This window comes from Megalops cyprinoides, chromosome 6, assembly GCF_013368585.1.
Source record: "Megalops cyprinoides isolate fMegCyp1 chromosome 6, fMegCyp1.pri, whole genome shotgun sequence".
In the NCBI taxonomy this organism is placed as follows: Eukaryota; Metazoa; Chordata; class Actinopteri; order Elopiformes; family Megalopidae; genus Megalops; species Megalops cyprinoides.
This window is the reverse complement of record NC_050588.1, coordinates 35337244-35354075: the sequence shown is the minus strand read 5'-3', so window position 1 is coordinate 35354075 and position 16832 is coordinate 35337244. Positions and strand designations below refer to the sequence as shown.

At 38.5% G+C, this 16832-nt stretch overlaps 1 protein-coding gene across 2 annotated transcripts; it reads left to right on the top strand.

The window, feature by feature from the left end:
* Positions 1-1235: 1235 nt before the first annotated feature.
* LOC118779511 (docking protein 5-like) lies at positions 1236-14505 on the top strand. Of its 2 annotated transcripts, none has more exons than XM_036531659.1 (8): positions 1236-1617; positions 8619-8726; positions 9132-9246; positions 9958-10077; positions 11047-11236; positions 11684-11810; positions 13602-13722; positions 14122-14505. In XM_036531659.1, exons 1-8 carry the CDS (start codon positions 1552-1554, stop codon positions 14148-14150), a joined length of 876 nt encoding a protein of 291 aa, XP_036387552.1. In that variant the 5' UTR covers positions 1236-1551; the 3' UTR covers positions 14151-14505. The 2 variants fall into 2 exon arrangements, with proteins under 2 accessions (XP_036387552.1, XP_036387551.1); XM_036531658.1 differs by having other exon boundaries at positions 13894-14505.
* Positions 14506-16832: the final 2327 nt, after the last annotated feature.

Genomic DNA, 16832 nt, shown 5'->3' with positions numbered 1-16832 from the left:
ACATCCACAAGAGCCCAGGTTTCCCTGAGCCTTAAGGCCATAGACAGTGTGTCATATTGGATAGTATTGTTATTTTCTTCTACTTTTGTGCTAGAGGGCTGTTACAGATTTGTCTTAAGGAGAAGTTAGACCAGGAGGAGGTCTAAGACAGGCCCCAATTGGAAAGAAGGAATGGATCAAAATGCAGGGAGAGAGAGCCAGTTTCAATGATCTTGCAGGAATGTCACCTTAAGAATGTGAGGAGGGCTTCAACACAACTGCCGTGATATATCGCCACTCATAGGACTCCATCCATTTACCTGTCCTAGTGCGGCAGTGGGGGAAGGCAAGCAGTAGGCAGTTTTTATGTACATGCTAATGGCTGGCTTTACATTACATTACATTATTGGCTTTTAGCAGATGCTCTTATCCAGAGCAACTTACATAGGTTTTATTTACTTATACAGCTGGATATTTACTGAAACAATTGTTGGTTAAGTACCTTGCCCAAGGGTACAGCAGCAATGCCCCGTGGGGAATCAAACCAGCAACCTTTCGGTTACGAGTCCTGCTCCTTAACCACTGTGCTACACTGCCGCCCCAGGATGTTTTGCTACTGTGAATTCACATTACATTTTTACTGTCTGGATGAAGCAGAAAATGTGGATGTAAACTGAAAGACGGTTTGTGGTCTGCGGAGTGACAGCTTTCTGGTAGGCAGTTTGTCTAGAGAAATTTGACCACTGGGCATATTCTGGAATAAATGTGGTCGAGCAGGTGGGGGATGCCTCAAGAGGAAATGTTGGCTTCAGTGTTTTTTTTTTTTTTACAATATCCCAGGGTCACCAGTGTCAGCAAGTCAGAAAATATTTAATTCCCACACTATGAGGCGATTTATCGCTATTAATAGATCCGGCCTGCAGAATCAAATCCAAAGCCAGAGCTACATGCTTACCTACCTTGGCTGTTTGTACGCTGTTTGGTGGGGGAGGGTATGTTCTCAAGTGGAAAGAGTGAGGCTATCAGGTTGACAAACAAACATGTGATTTTAACAACGGCAACAATTTTGGGGGAAATAACCCGAGAGCCAATACTAAATATGAATAAACTTTGTCTGAAATGTGTATTGTAAATGAGTCAATAGGGAGAAGACCCTTGGAAAACTCCTGAGAGAGAGCGAGGATTGTATTTCAACTCTGGGAAAATTTTAAATAGATTGCAGTTGACAAGACACTTTGGTGTTGACTCCTGTCCTTTTAGAAGCTTGGCAAGTTGGTTCAGTCCTTAGAGCAAGCAGCCAGCCTCTTTCTCTCTCCACTTCTCTGCTTCACTCCTCTGCAACCCCCTCGGCTCCCCCACGCTCCGTCTCATTTTTCCTCCGTTTCTGTTTCCATCCCACTCAGACACTGGGAGTGTGTGGACTGTGCTGCTCGCTGTTCTGGATAGTTTATAGTATGGAAGAAAGCCAAGGCTGAAATCTAACCAGCACAAAAAAAAAAAAAAAACTGCGACAACCAGGTGTCTGGGTGTGAGACCTGCACTGGGAAGGCTCTGTCCTGGGACAGAAAGGCGATGGCATCCAATTTTAATGACATCGTGAAGCAGGGATATGTAAGAATCCGCAGCAGGCGTTTTGGGGTGAGTGAGAGCGTTTACTTCGTACCGTTTCACTGGGATTCTCTTTCCTTTTTTCACAGTTGTGCCTTTATTTATTACGGTGGTGATATAACTGACGCTTGTTATATGCTAAGCGCAGTGACAACTGAAAACTTTGTCTCCCTTTGTCTGTGATATAAAGCTTTATGGGCTAGTAAACATCGGTAAAGATTCTAGGGTGTACGGCAGCAGAGAGTTGCATAGGTAAGTGCAGAGAGAGAGTATAACCAATTTACATGAAACTCATTCTCTCCTAAACAAGCAAGTCAGAGACACACACTGTTCATGAAAGTGCATTGATTAATATCAGGATTGGTATTTGTAAAGGAAAAGCAAAACAGCACCCTGATATTGTTTTGGTAAAAGCAGAACACAGCTGTTATTTTGGTGCTTAGTACTTTTATTTATCTGTGATAATTAATACTAATTTAACTAATATTTAATAACAAACTTTTTGGAACAATTAGATTTTCTGTATGACATTTTTGTTTTTTTTTGTTTGACATGCATCTGCAAGGCCATTGTTACCTCACTAAGTAGAGAACAGAAAAGGACCTGTCTTACACCTCTGACAGAACACTAAGAAGGAAGATGAGATAATGGATTCTTCACATTTTATTAAGTGGCAGAAAACTCCCCATGGAAAATTCTAGCACTGCCTTACTCTGTCCATAGTACTAGGTGTAAGTGCATCCCAGAAAGATCTGTCCACAACTGGCAGGATGCAAATGAGCAATGAAAACAAAAAAAACTGTAAAAGACCCAAAAATATAAATGTCCTGTCAATATTAAAATCCTTGTCATACTCTGGTTTATTATTCACATACATCACACTGAAAAATGAAACAAAAGAAAGCTTTCTGTAACCTGAAGCCCACAAAATACGAAACAGTATGCTTTTATGTATTAAAAAGGAATACATTTAGTTACATAATATTATAGATGTTGCCTGGCAGCAAAACTTATGAAACTCACTTTAGTTACCTTAACAAAAGAAAGACATACTTTACATGGTTTTGACAGAAAGGCATTGATCAACTGTGCACTGGCTTGTCTTATGTGAGAGGTGTACTAAAGCACCTCTGCTTGTAGCCAAACAACCAAAGCAGTTGGGCGTATTACTGAAACCTAAAATGTAACTAATGTATTTTGCAAGTACTTCTGTGCGTTGAATATTCCATGAGATCTTAACGCAGTTCACACAAGTGAGGGAACCTCATCTTCATGTTTACCAATGTTTTGTGTGACAGTATTCAAGTATTCGCCATACATAACTTGAATTTAAGAGACTAGGAGTCATTTAGCCAATCAAACTGTGGAGTTATTGAGCCTGACTGAAAGAGCCAGATTTGGAATTTGGCCAGAATTACTACGGTTACCACCTAGTCTTTCTCAGGAATGCCAATGGCTCCCTGATAGTGACCATTAGTGGGAGTAACATCCAGTGTAAGCCCTAAACAGGGTTTCAGCAATAAACTTGTTTTCCTTCCTATCTAAGTGTTATTGAGAGAAGGAGGGTGGAAGGTGCTATGGCTGTTGGCTAAATTTCTCTATTGACCTCTGTGAGGAACTAGAGCCAAGAGTACAAGCAGAACTGTAAGTACACCTAATTTTGTCATTGAAGCTATTTTTGTTATCTCATTATAACAGATTTAGGACACAGTACAATGTCAAAAAACAAAGCCGAATTAATACAAAAACAGACAGTATACACACAGAGAATATACAGTTATGTTACACAACACTTGGTTTTGAAATTACAGCATGCACTGTTTATTCTGTGATCTAGGACATATATATACAGCCTCATGTCCAACAACCTTCTCCTGCTATTGTACCATACAAAAAAAAATTTATCTCCCAGCAACAGGTCAAACGTTTACATGTACTTGAACGCATTGTACCAATGAATGTCACTTGCTATGAAATGGTTGCAAGGTCTGTGTAGAGTGGAGGAATGCAAGTATAAAAATATATCCAACTCAAACCCATGACAGTGATTTTAAAGTGCAACAGGCATAAAAGCTTTATTTAGAGGTTTAAATGAGGAATAGTGTCATTTGTATGCATTAATCTCCTGTACTTACTGTTACAGACATTTACAGTATGCCTTGTTGGCTTTGTGACTTTATCAAACAAGCTCCTGTTCTCTGCCTCTAACACAACAATCACTTCAAATGCAACATTTACGATTTAAAAGAATTAACGTACCACAAACTTTGTCGTGTTATAGAACCACACAGAAAGTGATTTCAGTTGAGTCCATTACTTTTGCGACAGCCAAAATCCTTGTGAGAAGACCGGTAACCAGACAGAATGTACATTTCATTTCACATTTTTTTTCTCCTTTTTAATATTAATGGAAGCGGTTATTATGGCATTCTCTTCCAGTTAGTGTGTCTCTGAGGAATGCGTGCACACAGCTTTTCAAACGCAGTTAAATGCACTTAAAGATGTATAAGTATAAGTATTCTTAGTACACCTGGCTGGCGTTCTTTTGATCTGCTTCAAATCAGTATTGGGGTATTGAGGTAGAAAGAGGAAAGGTAGAAAGTCTATCCTTTGTAAACTTATATTTATTATGAAAAAAGTGGAATCCATAAATAATATAAAATTGCATAACGGCATCGGTAATCATTTATAAAGATTCCAAACACTTCCAAGTGCTGTCAAGGGAGCAGAATGTTCCCCCTATGAAGATGCTGGGTTTTACATTTTATATATGTACAACTACCTCTCAGTTTTTATCCTAGAAACTATGGAAGAGTATTAGGGCCACAGTGTTTTTTTTTTTGGTATATGTCTGGTGTATATTTCAAGAAAGAAAGGTTAAATAATGGTTTGAGATCTGTCATGCTATTCAGCTCTGCTGCGTTTTATTATCAAGTTAAAACACATGATCCAGTGGGCTCCCAAGTATCTCAGTGGTTAAGGTCATAATGATCAACTCATTATGAACTCCTGAAGCTGCTTAATAACAAACTGATCGTTAAAATCAGCTGTGTTGGAGCAGGGAGAGATCTAAAACATGCAGGACAAGGGGTCCTTCAGGAGAGGTTTGGGAAACACTGCTATATACAATTGGCAGTTCTAAAATAGGGTTGAGTAAAAGGGAAAAATGCATGATTGTCCTGTTTATTAACAAAAACAAACAGAGACTGCATCTTTACATTCTAAAACATACCATGCAGGGGAGCCTTCACCTCTCCCTGGAAACTAAACGTGAACTGTGAGTCATTTGTTAATTGTGCGCACATGTTGTAATTGGTATGGGGACCAGCCTATTGGCTAACAAGCCACACCTGATTAATTGGAGGCTAATTAAATACAGGTGTGGTTGCAGAGCAGGTGGAAGGCTCATTTTGTCCCTGCTGTTGGTTTGTGCAGGCTGGTTTTCTTTGTTTTGTTTGTCAGGTTTTAAACTATATTATTGGTTCTTTTAACCTTTATTTTTTTCTGCTCATTTATGGGAGAAATGTTGGCCAGCTTCTCTATACATACAGATTCCAATTTTCCATTTTTTTTTTGTTTTTTTTTTGGGGTGGAGGGGTTGCTTGTATTATCATTCTAAGCTCCTCTTGTTTGGTGTAGAAGGCACCCTTATCTGATGACTTGCATCTCACTTTTATCAAGACAGCCAGCCTCACATCAAGTTTTTAGTATCTGCAGTAGAAGAGCTGATGAATCTAATATCATAGATGCATTGGCAGTTGAATGTCTTTAGAATGAAAATGTCCCATTCATTCAATTACTGATAAGTTATACATTTTGCATAGATAGATAGATTCTTTACCTGTCAATGAACTGAGACGTTAGAGGTCTACTGTGATTTCAGTCTCCTCAAAGAGACGGCTATTGTTGCCATGCAAAACATGGGATAGAGAAATATTGTCTATTTTTCTGTCAAAAACATCATAAACCTATAGTTACTGACAGAAATATTTCACATTATGCAAATACACCACTCTTTGAATACTTCCTTTTGTAAAAGTGATTAAACTGACTGTATTCCCCTCATTTAGAGCAGTAGCAGTTTAAGCCTGATGTGATGACTCTCCTGAGAATACAAATCATGCCAGTGGCCCCAATAATCTAGTGATCCCCACAGGTAAAGCATGGTGCGAAATGATTACCACCTCCTTCAAACGCACCAAGGGGAATAGGTAAAAATGGAAACAATGCAGCTTTTGATGAAAAGTGTGTGTGTGGGGGGGGGGGAATCGGAGAGGGGCTGGGAAAAGTTACTCCAAACAGAGGTGTGCAGTCAGATGTTCCCGGGCATGGAGAAGGGTCCATTTCAGTACCCATTTCCGTGCCCATTTCAGGGCATGGAGGTATGTTGGGTATGGCAGCTAGTGCTTTTCCACATACTGCCACACCTCTCCTCTCCCTCCCTCATGTTGACTGCTATTTTAAGATGGCTGCATATTTTTCATTTTGAACCAATAAGAGATGCAACATGCTTCTCCTCCCAGGTACGGTCACTACAGGAATTGCTCAGTGTAATGTGATACACACTTGAGGATATGAAGACCTCTTTGGATGTCTTTTATGCTTAAATTCAGGATTGGTTCCAGCTGCCCAAGCAGGTATCTTAAATGGCCAGAAGACAGGAGATTTTACCTTTGGTTTTACCTTTGAGTGAGGTACAAACCTGAATCTTCCTAGTAGATGTTCAACTGCATGAATGGTTTACAAGTAATGTGTAAACCGTCTGTCACCATGGATATAGGCATCTGCTATGCAACATCACTGTGACTATGACTGTGTTTTCCTGTTTTAAAGGTTATAAGGTTCACAACAAGAGCCAACATTGGAATTGGATATATAAATGGTTTTCTTCCATAGTAAAGTCGAGCACCATTCCTTCTCAGTGCCAGATTTTCTGATTGGGAGGTGTTCTATTCAGTTGTCTTAGAAAATAGGTGACCTCAGGCAAAGCTTATTGAGGAGTGTAACTACTCAAAGAGGAAACCAAAACATGTGACTCCCCCCTCCCCCCCCCCCCCCCCCCCTAAAATAGAGGTCATCATTCATAGGCCCCATCACAATTCTGTGATATGATGGTTTGAGGTGACCTAAAACTGTACCCTAGTTTACATGCACTAAACAATATATTTGGCAGATGCCCTTTTGTAGGGGATGTTATCTGAATATTAAACTCTATAAGATAGATGCATATGGCTGAATTTTCATTTAAGCAATTCAGGTTTAATACACACCCAGGATTTGACTTGCTGTCTTCCCATTAGAAGTCCAGTTCCTCAAATCACTATGCTACAAACAACCCTTAGCACAAGTGTCTGACATCAGCAAATTCAAAACCCATTACAGGAGCTTCTGGGGCACTGTTATAGTTTTAGTCAAATATCCAGAATTAATATGAGGTATGAGAAGAGGAATACTGGCACATTAGCCATTAAAGACACAGCCTGGAATTCATCTGAGGCAGTCAGATTTCATCTGTGAACCTTTCCTTGGATCCTGTCCACCTGGATTCACATCTGAGCAGACATGACTCCTCTTGCCGCAGTAAGAACTCTAACGGTTTAGTTCTAACCTATTTGTTATTTCATCAAAGTAAGTAGCTTGTTTAGCCCCGTATTTCCCATTACAGCTGATCACTCTAAATTTTCTAGCCTGTGAATACATCATTTTTATTTTTGGCAAAACAAACCCTTCCCTCCTGTCCTGCGAAGATGAATTTTGAAGTCATAATTACATACATGAGGTAATTAAAATCAACAATATTGATTAATTTCCGCCCCCCCCCCCCCCCCCCCCGTCAGATTATTGTTGGGTTATGCAGTATTATTAGGGAATTTTTTAATGTATTTGGCAGTGCCAAGGTTAAAGATCTGCAGTGTCAATGCCATTAAAGGCATGCATTAAACAAGTTTTTTTGATGGCAGCTTTGGCAAAAGAAGCTAAAAGCCTTGTAGAGTATATTGCATAAATCTGAATCCAGGCCAGTTGCTGGCATCTTTGTTGCATGCCTCTTGGCTTCACTTTACAGAGAGTGAGATCCTAAAATTGGAACTGAAATTCAACAGAGGATCAAAATAAACATAGAGAAATATGAACTCCTTACCACATGTAAATCCACCCTATGTCTGTCTAGATTTGTAACACTAAGACTAACCTTACAAAAGCATTCCATCTCAATGCTATAAATATATTCCTTTAAAAGTGTCAGTACAAAGATGTTTATGTGCTTCTGTCCCTCATATCTGTCTGTTATTGGTTTATGTATTTTATTGTTGTGCAAAATCTTAATTAGAATGGGCATAACATAGATGACAGATTACTAAAACACCTGAAATATTGTTCTACATGAATGTAGAATTTAGTTGATTTGGTGCTACGTACTCCCATGAGAACACTTTCTGTCATTAAATTCCAAATTGTTTAAGAAAAATAATTTCGGGCTAGTTTTACATGTTGAGTGATAGCTGTAAGGTAAAACATTGGTCATTTCTCAGAGGGGGGCCTTAAAAAAGTAATAGGTTTGTTCCTGTGGGTTTTTAAATAATGACAAATCACAGGCAGGTTTCAATAAAACTGGGTCCTCAACTTGAGCTTGTTGTCCTTGAACTTGAGGTTGTTGCTTTTTGTCCTTTGTGTCAGATATTATCTGTTTGACGACTATTGCTCAATATACAACTTAAATAAAAGAAAGATTCTTGAAATATGCTGGTTTTAAGGTTTGGAATCAGAGAGCAGCCAGTTAATCAGTATTTCTATTCTATTTCAATGTCTACTTCAGTTGCAGTAAGGTAAGTGTCTGCTAATCAAACCAGCCTAAAGACTAACCGAATGAGACAATGCTCAGAACCAGCAGTCGGATTCCTCCTGTACAATATTATTGATTGCTAATAATCTAGAATCTGTCCATGAAAAGAGAGGATACACAAATGGCATTACTCACTGGGGCCTAATTTGGAGGCAGAAATTGCTTGCTGAGCCTCTTTTCCCTCCTACAGATCTATCAAAGATGCTGGCTGGTGTTCAAGAAAGCCTCCAGCAAAGGCCCAAAGAGACTGGAGAAGTTCTCGGATGAGCGGGCGGCCTATTTCCGCTGCTATCACAAGGCAAGTCACTTTGTGCAATTAAAGCACCTTAATGCATTGTATGTAGAGCATCATAGGGTGCTGGGAGAAATGTCTTTCCCTTTTATGGACAGATGGCTGACAGCTCAAATGAAACCCAAATGGAGAAACCCTGTACTTTATTCAGTCTTGATTTATATTGGGTTTTTTTTTCTTTTAATTAATCTGTTCCCAGGCTATGACATTTTGGTCATAGCACATCAACACCTGTGGAACAAGCAAATGAAATATCAAAACAGTAATGAACTGTATGAATTCACAGAGATGCATAGAAGAAGATTCATAATAAGATAAATTAACAGCACAATGAGTGGAAAATTAATGAAGGCAAGGTTTATTTTGCAGCCCAACTCTGACTGGTGGTATTTTTTATAATTTTCATTGCAGGTAACAGAGCTGACTGATGTCAAAAATATTACAAGACTACCAAAGACCAAAAAGAAGCATGCAGTGACAGTGGTTTTCAATGACAATACCTCCAAGACCATTGCTTTTGAGTCAGGTGAGGCCTCTTGTTTTGAGGTTGATAAAACATGACATTACCTGTAAACCTAAATACCAGCAAACACCTACGTCTTCACCCACCTCTACTTACTTCATCAGTAAGTCACCTGTTCGCCTCATATTTTTGCTGCACAATTGGAACTGATGGAATTGATACCAATGTTTGCATAATTTTATGTAAGGGTAACATTGCTGAGTTGATAAAAATAAATATATATATATATATATATATATATATATATATGTATATGTGTATGTATATATATATATATATATATATGTATATAAATAGCTGCATATTTACTGTGTCCACAATTAATGCATACATTTATGAGTTCGTAATTAATGAGTAGATATGAACAGCGGAAACGAAACCTGTAGCCAACTCAACATGAGAGCCTTACAACAGACATAACCTCAGTGTCAGTAAAATCAGCTTTGTCTGGCGTATGAAGGTTTTACCAATCCCCCCTAAGATTTATCCCATGCTGTGTGAGTTTTAAAAGGTCCAAAGACTATATTTGTATATAATGGTGTCCTGGGTTCTCCCGCTGCTCCTGGAGTTTTAGCAGATGCTTCACAAATTTGAGACCGGCGGAGTATAGCCACTGATGTATGAAACATGTGAGCAGTTCTTGGAAATGTCTGCAAGCACTGTGAACATCATTCAGACAAAACACGCGTCAATCTTCAGATGATTCCCTTGTAGAGCTGGAGGCGAACGAGTGGTGCAGAGTTCTGCAGACAGAATGCCTTGGGAGTAAAAGCAATGACTTAAGCTTGGGGGAACCGGACCTCCTGGCTACTGGGGTATGCAGGGAGCACAGTGGTATGTACTCTAACTGTCAAAGAACAATATATTCAACCTTCAATATAACTGAAACAAAGAGATGCCAACTGTGAATGCGTGAGATAAAGTTGAAAATAAGTAAAGAGTAAAGGCTACACAGTGCTCTAAATTGAGGTGTGAGCTTTATTTCCTTTATTTATTTATTTTTTGTCCAGCATTAACAGTGGCTGTGCCTGTTGCCTTGTTTGTTTAAGTGGAATAACAAAGGTATTTGACAAAAATTCCAGTTTGTTCACAAATAGCGTTGGTTGGATTGGCTTAGCCTTGATTCTTTTTAAGTGTCTTGCTGCTATTATAAATGTATGACTTGTTATACTATGTTAAGATGGTGAGAAGCACCATGGCATTTTTTTTTTCCTCCCTGTCTTCACCAAATCATGTTTCCTTTCGAAAACAGAATTAGTCCCTCCTGCTGACAGGCACCTTGTACAAAACACCTACTTTTCAGTCTAGAAAGAATCAATCTATTTAGGTTTGACCTATTACATCATAAATGAGATATTTATGGTCCAGCTTCAGGGCTTTGATTACCCAAGTAAGAATGACAATCACAACAGTCTGCCCTTACCTGCCCTTTGCCAAGAGGGGAGTGTTTCTGGTAGGACAATTATCCATGTTACCCCGTGTAAAATATAATATAGAGTGTGGAAGACCAAACATAAACAGCACCGCTTTTTCCAGACAGACATGTCTTGCCATGTGACATCAGCGGTCAGTCTCTAACAGCATCAGTATATGAAAATGCATTAAATGCAAATGTTAAAATTAAAATACATTCTACAGTACATGCATATTGTGCATTAATGACTTGTACATTATTGTATCTAACCATTTTAGATATTTTAGCATGCATTGATATGACTGTCTTCCTTAGCAATTTCTTGGCAGTGAGAGAGAACTCATATATGCATATTTGCTTGATTATCTGAATATCGTGTTTGTTTCTAGAGCGTTTCCATGTATTCTTGATGCCGTCCCCTAACTTGGATACCCACGGGGAATGCCTGCTTCAGATTACCTTGGAAACCATTTGTCTCTGGGATGCACTCAACCCCCGGCTTAAAATTGTATCTTGGCCACTAACAGCTCTGCGGCGTTATGGTCGAGATAAAACCTGGTTCACCTTCGAAGCTGGAAGGTGAGCGTCTTCACAGTGGAACACAGCATGCAACAGTACAAGAGCTATACATTTGCACTGTACCACACAAAATTGTGGAAGTCGAGCTGATTCCATAAAATATAAGAGATGTGTTTTTTTTCAAGGACATGTTGAAGGCACCAGAGTTTGCTTATATGATCAGTCAATAAATACAAACAGGACATTAAAACATAATTTTCAAGATTAACAGTATTTTCTGTAAATAATTCCATACTTGACTCCACGTTTATATTATTTTGTATGGGAGTTGTACACCTGACAGAGGTAGAGAAAAAGCTGTCTTTATTGGCAGAATGTCATATTTATTAATGCTGCAGTAATATTAAATAATATTTGTGAATTCTCACACTTTTGTAATATGCATTTACTGGAATGCAGCAGTTCATGAATGTTGTTTTGGGTTGGTTTTTTTTTTTTTTTTCCTAGGATGTGTGACACAGGAGAGGGCCTCTTCACCTTTCAGACACGGGAAGGAGAGGCTATCTATCAGAAGGTCCACACAGCCGCTCTGTCCATCGCAGAACAGAATGACTGGATCAACAGTGCATCTAAAGTACGGAAAACACATGCGTGTTTTACCAGTCACTCTCCTCTAAACTTAACAGAGGTCAACAAGTCTGTAGGTCAGTCTTTGAGCATATGAAAATATATGATGGTTTGAGCTAAACAGTATCATATGGAGCATGTTTTAGCTATAGGGATGGCAGTGTAGCATAGTGGTAAGGAGCAGGGCTGGTAACCAGAAGGTTGCTGGTTCGATTCCCCACTGGGGCACTGTTGTTGTGTCCTTTGTGCAAGGTGCTTAACCCAGAATTGCCTCAGTTAATATCCAGATGTAGAAATGGATAGCATGTACCAATCGTAACCTATGTAAGTCACTCTGGATGAGAGCAAATAATATAATGTCATAATGTAATGTACTTCCTATAAATGTGTAGATATTTGGGAATTTAAGGAGTGTTTTGGATCCTGAAGGAGTGTCTTGGTGTCAGCATTTTAAAGAAAAGCCATCAAAATGCAGGACTTCTTTATTTAACACAGAGGGAGGCAGGGGAGAACACAGAAATGGGTCATTCTCCCAAAATGGGTCACTAATGTACAAACAAGGTGTTAGAGCTGCATGACAAAGGAATAGTGGGATATTCTAACCCTGAGACAGACAAAAGAGCATGTAACATATCTAACTGAGAGAGGCTTGCAGGGTATTTCAGACGTGTTACATTTATCACAACACATTTGTGTATGTCGCTAACTGATGTGAAAGTGTACGTTTATAGGAAAGCATCTCCGCGCAACGCTGAAGTGGGATGTCAGACTCTAAAAGATCAGTTCTGCCAGCAGGCAGAACACACTTTGAGAGCTCCCTGCATTTGTAATGGAGCACTCCTGTTGGGACGTATTGAGATAAGCCCGTGTTTCTTAATGCAGATAATTGCTTAAGTCGGTGATGCGAATATGAGTTTGAGGTTGCCAAACGTGTTTATTTTTAGTGCAGTAGTAAGCGGAGAGGCTTTCCGTTGCTTGCTGCTCCACACAGAATGACTTGAAATATCACCAAAAAAAGAGGCCTGCACATTTCATTCAAATCTTATAGCGTCATCCCATTTGGAAGACATTTTTATGTGACGTCTTTGTAAACACTGTAAATTAAATGCATGGGGTTTATTTTTCTGTTCACTTTGTCAAATGAACATTGATGTCAGGGTTCTCTGGGTCCACTTAAGTGCAGCGTGGTTCCATGTTATATACACCATGGTTTAGTAATGCCTCCCCCCCCTTCTTTGGCGTGGACATAATCAGGTTAAGGAGCAGCCCGATGAGTACGTAATCCAATACCTGATAATTTGGGGGTCATTGCCATCAGTATTCCATTTTGAGAACATTTTAGCACTTTATTTTCAACCGTGACATTATAAAATCAAATCCATTCTGTCACTGCAAGCGCAGGCTCTTGAATTAGATCACTGGAACTTTTACAGGTAGCCTTGTGTTTGCTGTTTATTTAGCAGCAAAATGTGTATACAGACATGCTTCCTATGACATAAGCAGGGCTGAACTGAGTGTGTGTCTGTAATGTTATGGACAGCAGTGTTGTGTAGTGGTAAGACTTGTAACTGAAAGGTTCTACAGTTTCCTCAGTAAATATCCAGCTGTATACATTGATAAAATTGTAACCTACAATGTAAGTCACTCTAGATAAGAGTGTCTGCTAAATGACAGTAATGTAATGTATATTTGAGCTCTCCTTTATTGTATTACAAAGAGCTTTCTCCCTGGACTGTGGTTTGAATTAGAACTGAACTCCTTCCGGCCGTTTCTGAAAATGTTTTGTTATCCCCCACAGAATGAGAAGAAGACAGATCAGAGGAAGACTGAAAAAACCTCATCACCGCTTCTCCCTCTGACCAAACACTGGTCTTGCATTAGCCCACGCAGCAGCAGGAAGCAAGAAGGCCCTTTAAAACGTAAGTGCCATCATACTCCCAGTGGGAGGGTCACTGCTCATAACCTGCCACCACTCATGACCACCATGCCATCCACTGTCCCCCTCACTGGCAGTGGAATGGAACTGTTGCAATGAACTGATGACTTTTATGTGTTACGCCAATGTTATTTTTTTTTCCATTATTTTCCAGGAGTCTCTCGACCGCCTTTTCCTGGTGTCAGGGAATAACTTTCCAGTTTTTTTTTTTGTCCAGTTCGCCTGGGTTTTCTGTGTTTTTTTTTTTTTTTTTCTTTCTAAACTCCCACTGGAAAATCCATTATGCTACATGTACAGCACTTTGTGACAATCTTGATTGTAAAAATGCGCTATAACGAATAAAATCCAATTGATTGGTTTGTTTGATGTCCCGTCCCCATAGGTCCAGCTGCTCGCATCTGTGTAGTTTGACCTTTCACACTCCTCCACATGTTACAGCCCAGTGTGCGTCTTCTTGTCAAGACAACTTTGTCCTATAGGAAATTCACCCTATAGGAAATGTGATCTGAAGTTATGTGATTCTTCAGTGCAAATGGACAAGTAAGGATGTACAGCAAATAATGCAGGGATTATGTGAGAAACCCTCTACTTGAAGGACTCTCAGGGATGTTCTTTGAAAAATTTCCCATATCTTTAATTATTACGTAGCATGTACTAGGAATGATTCATATCTTTTTTTTCCTCCACTGCTTCCTTACCTTTTAACAATTTCAAGAGAATGTCATTCCTTTAAAAGTCTTCAATGAGAAGAAAACTGGCAGATGAGACCACAGACTCGAGTCAAACACAGGATGAGAGCGATTCAGGGAGAAGACAATTTGAACAATTGAGAGCGTATAAAACTGTGAGAAAACCGTCTGGATAACTGCAAGGGGAAATGTCCGATAATACATTGAATTATAATTATACAGGCCCATTTTCCAACAGTTTCATATAACCTAAAATTGCTGTTGATTTGTGATGTTTTACCGTTATTTTGTGTGTTCTTTTGTGCAGTTTTACAGGTAGTCTGTAAAGTTACACATTAGAGGAATTGTCTACATTTTTTGTATTAAGGATTGCATTCATACAGTAAGATACTATAGGACTGCTCATTCTAGTACATTCAGGACATTTCTTGTGTGCATAATGCTAATTTATGATTGTGCCACAAATATTGAATGATTATTATCATTGTAAAAGAAACAGTTTATTCATAGGTATATATAGATTAACATGGAAATCAATAGGAAATCAGTTTTATTATGCTTTAAAAATAAGAAAAAAAAAAGATAATACTGGCAAGATGTAGATGCAGGCTCTATCAGATATTGGATACGAAAAATATTGCCAATAGACATCTTATAATAAAGGCACATATTTTTCTTTTGTTGATACAATAACGCAACCATCTTAAAAGGGTTATTAAAGTGCAGTGTCTTAGATGAAATGCTCAATAAAAGTGTTATTTCAAAACCCTGAGAATAATATGTCAAAACATAAAATAAGAGTTCAAAACACTGTGTGTTTTAGTGTGTTGCTGAGTTCATGTGCTGTATTTAACATCAATCTGAGTTCCTGTGACATTTGTTTGTTGCCGATACCACTGTTTATGAACATCCCAGAACAAAGTGGCATATAAATGATATCATGTGCTCCAGAAAGAAATGTTTAATGCTGTGAAAATTAATAAAAGGTGATTAAAAGCACTCTTTATATAAACAAGCCTCATTTGCATAATTTATATTTTTGTGATACCTCTATGAATTGATAAAATATGTATATGCATTGCTACTTATTAGACAACAAAGTAGCAAGCACTGAAGCTATAATATGTAGTATGACATGAGTAATATTTTTACTCCTACCTGAGCAGTACCCCGTATAAGGCTGTCTTGCTTTATTATTGCGGTCACTACTTTGTCTCCATGTTCATTTACAGTAGGAATATGCGCATACACCTCACTTTGAACTGATGTACGTACTGCATTGAGAAAGTCTGACAGTACATGACCTCCCCACAGATACTTTGACCAGGTTTGTGAAAAACAGTATTGCAAACAAATTTACTTTTTCTTCAGAAGGCATTTTTCACCGGTTGGAGAATGTTCACTTGTAAGGTTTCTGTCAGTCAGGTTATCTCCCATTTGGAACTTATGGAATACATATGGAATATATTTCCATTCTCTTTTCTCTTATACATATGACTAAGATCATACATTCTACATTAGCCTATTTAAATTTCACAATGCAGGGATGCAATGTGCCTGAGTTCTAGATGAAACCTGTATGTTAATCTGATGTTAACACAATCAAAATATCTCAATCAACAACTTCTAGCACAGATGAGGATGCTTGTGGATAAATGGCAGGAGAAAAATAAGGGGTTGTACTGGCAGTGATTTTGCTTTGTTCGTGCATATCAAAAGCGTGTTAAATCCAAACTCTGGGGACTCTATCTTTCTTTGTCTCTTTCTCTACCTCTTGATCTTCTCTTCTCTCCTCCATCTTTGTCTCTCTCTCTTTCAGCCCCTTGTTCTTAATTATTAATTGCAAAGAATAAACATCTTGGAAAAATTTATAAGCTATTGTATGTTAATGGCAATGTGCCAGTTTGTAGATCCAGAATAATAATTTTATTTTTGGACAGTATTTAATTTGATTGATTTACTTGTTCTCTTATTTACACCGATTTCATATTGTCTGGCTGTCAGTTGAGGATTGAGTTAGCTGAGTCACCACATTTTGTATGAATTATGTTTTTGACAGCTGGCAAAGGTTCTGTTAAAAAGCTAAGTTATTTTGTGTTAAGTATTTTGTAATACAATTCTTGGTATTTAAATACCAAATGCCAGACCTATAGTAGCACTGTTCACCCTAGCTGAGTTTTTAAGATTAACACAATCCATATAATTATTGGTATGTACTTACGGCTTTGTCCTGATCTGTTCAACTGTAATAACACTAATGTACCAGAAGGTGTCCTCATCTATACAAAAAAAATACAGAGATCATTTTTGAGGTTCATGTGAAACATAGAGCATGTTGATTTTATGTGCATGAAAAAGGACAAGATCAAATGTTGAAATGTTTTGTTAAAGCTGCAATGTGTGG

What these genes read in the sequence shown, in the direction of transcription:
- LOC118779511 (XM_036531658.1), top strand. Translation starts at nt 1,552, where the DNA reads ATGGCATCCAATTTTAATGACATCGTGAAGCAGGGATATGTAAGAATC. An exon ending in GACCATTGCTTTTGAGTCAG is followed by an intron (nt 9,247 to 9,957) that starts GTGAGGCCTCTT and finishes ATTCCCTTGTAG; the next exon opens with AGCTGGAGGCGAACGAGTGG. An exon ending in GCAAGAAGGCCCTTTAAAAC is followed by an intron (nt 13,723 to 13,893) that starts GTAAGTGCCATC and finishes ATTATTTTCCAG; the next exon opens with GAGTCTCTCGACCGCCTTTT.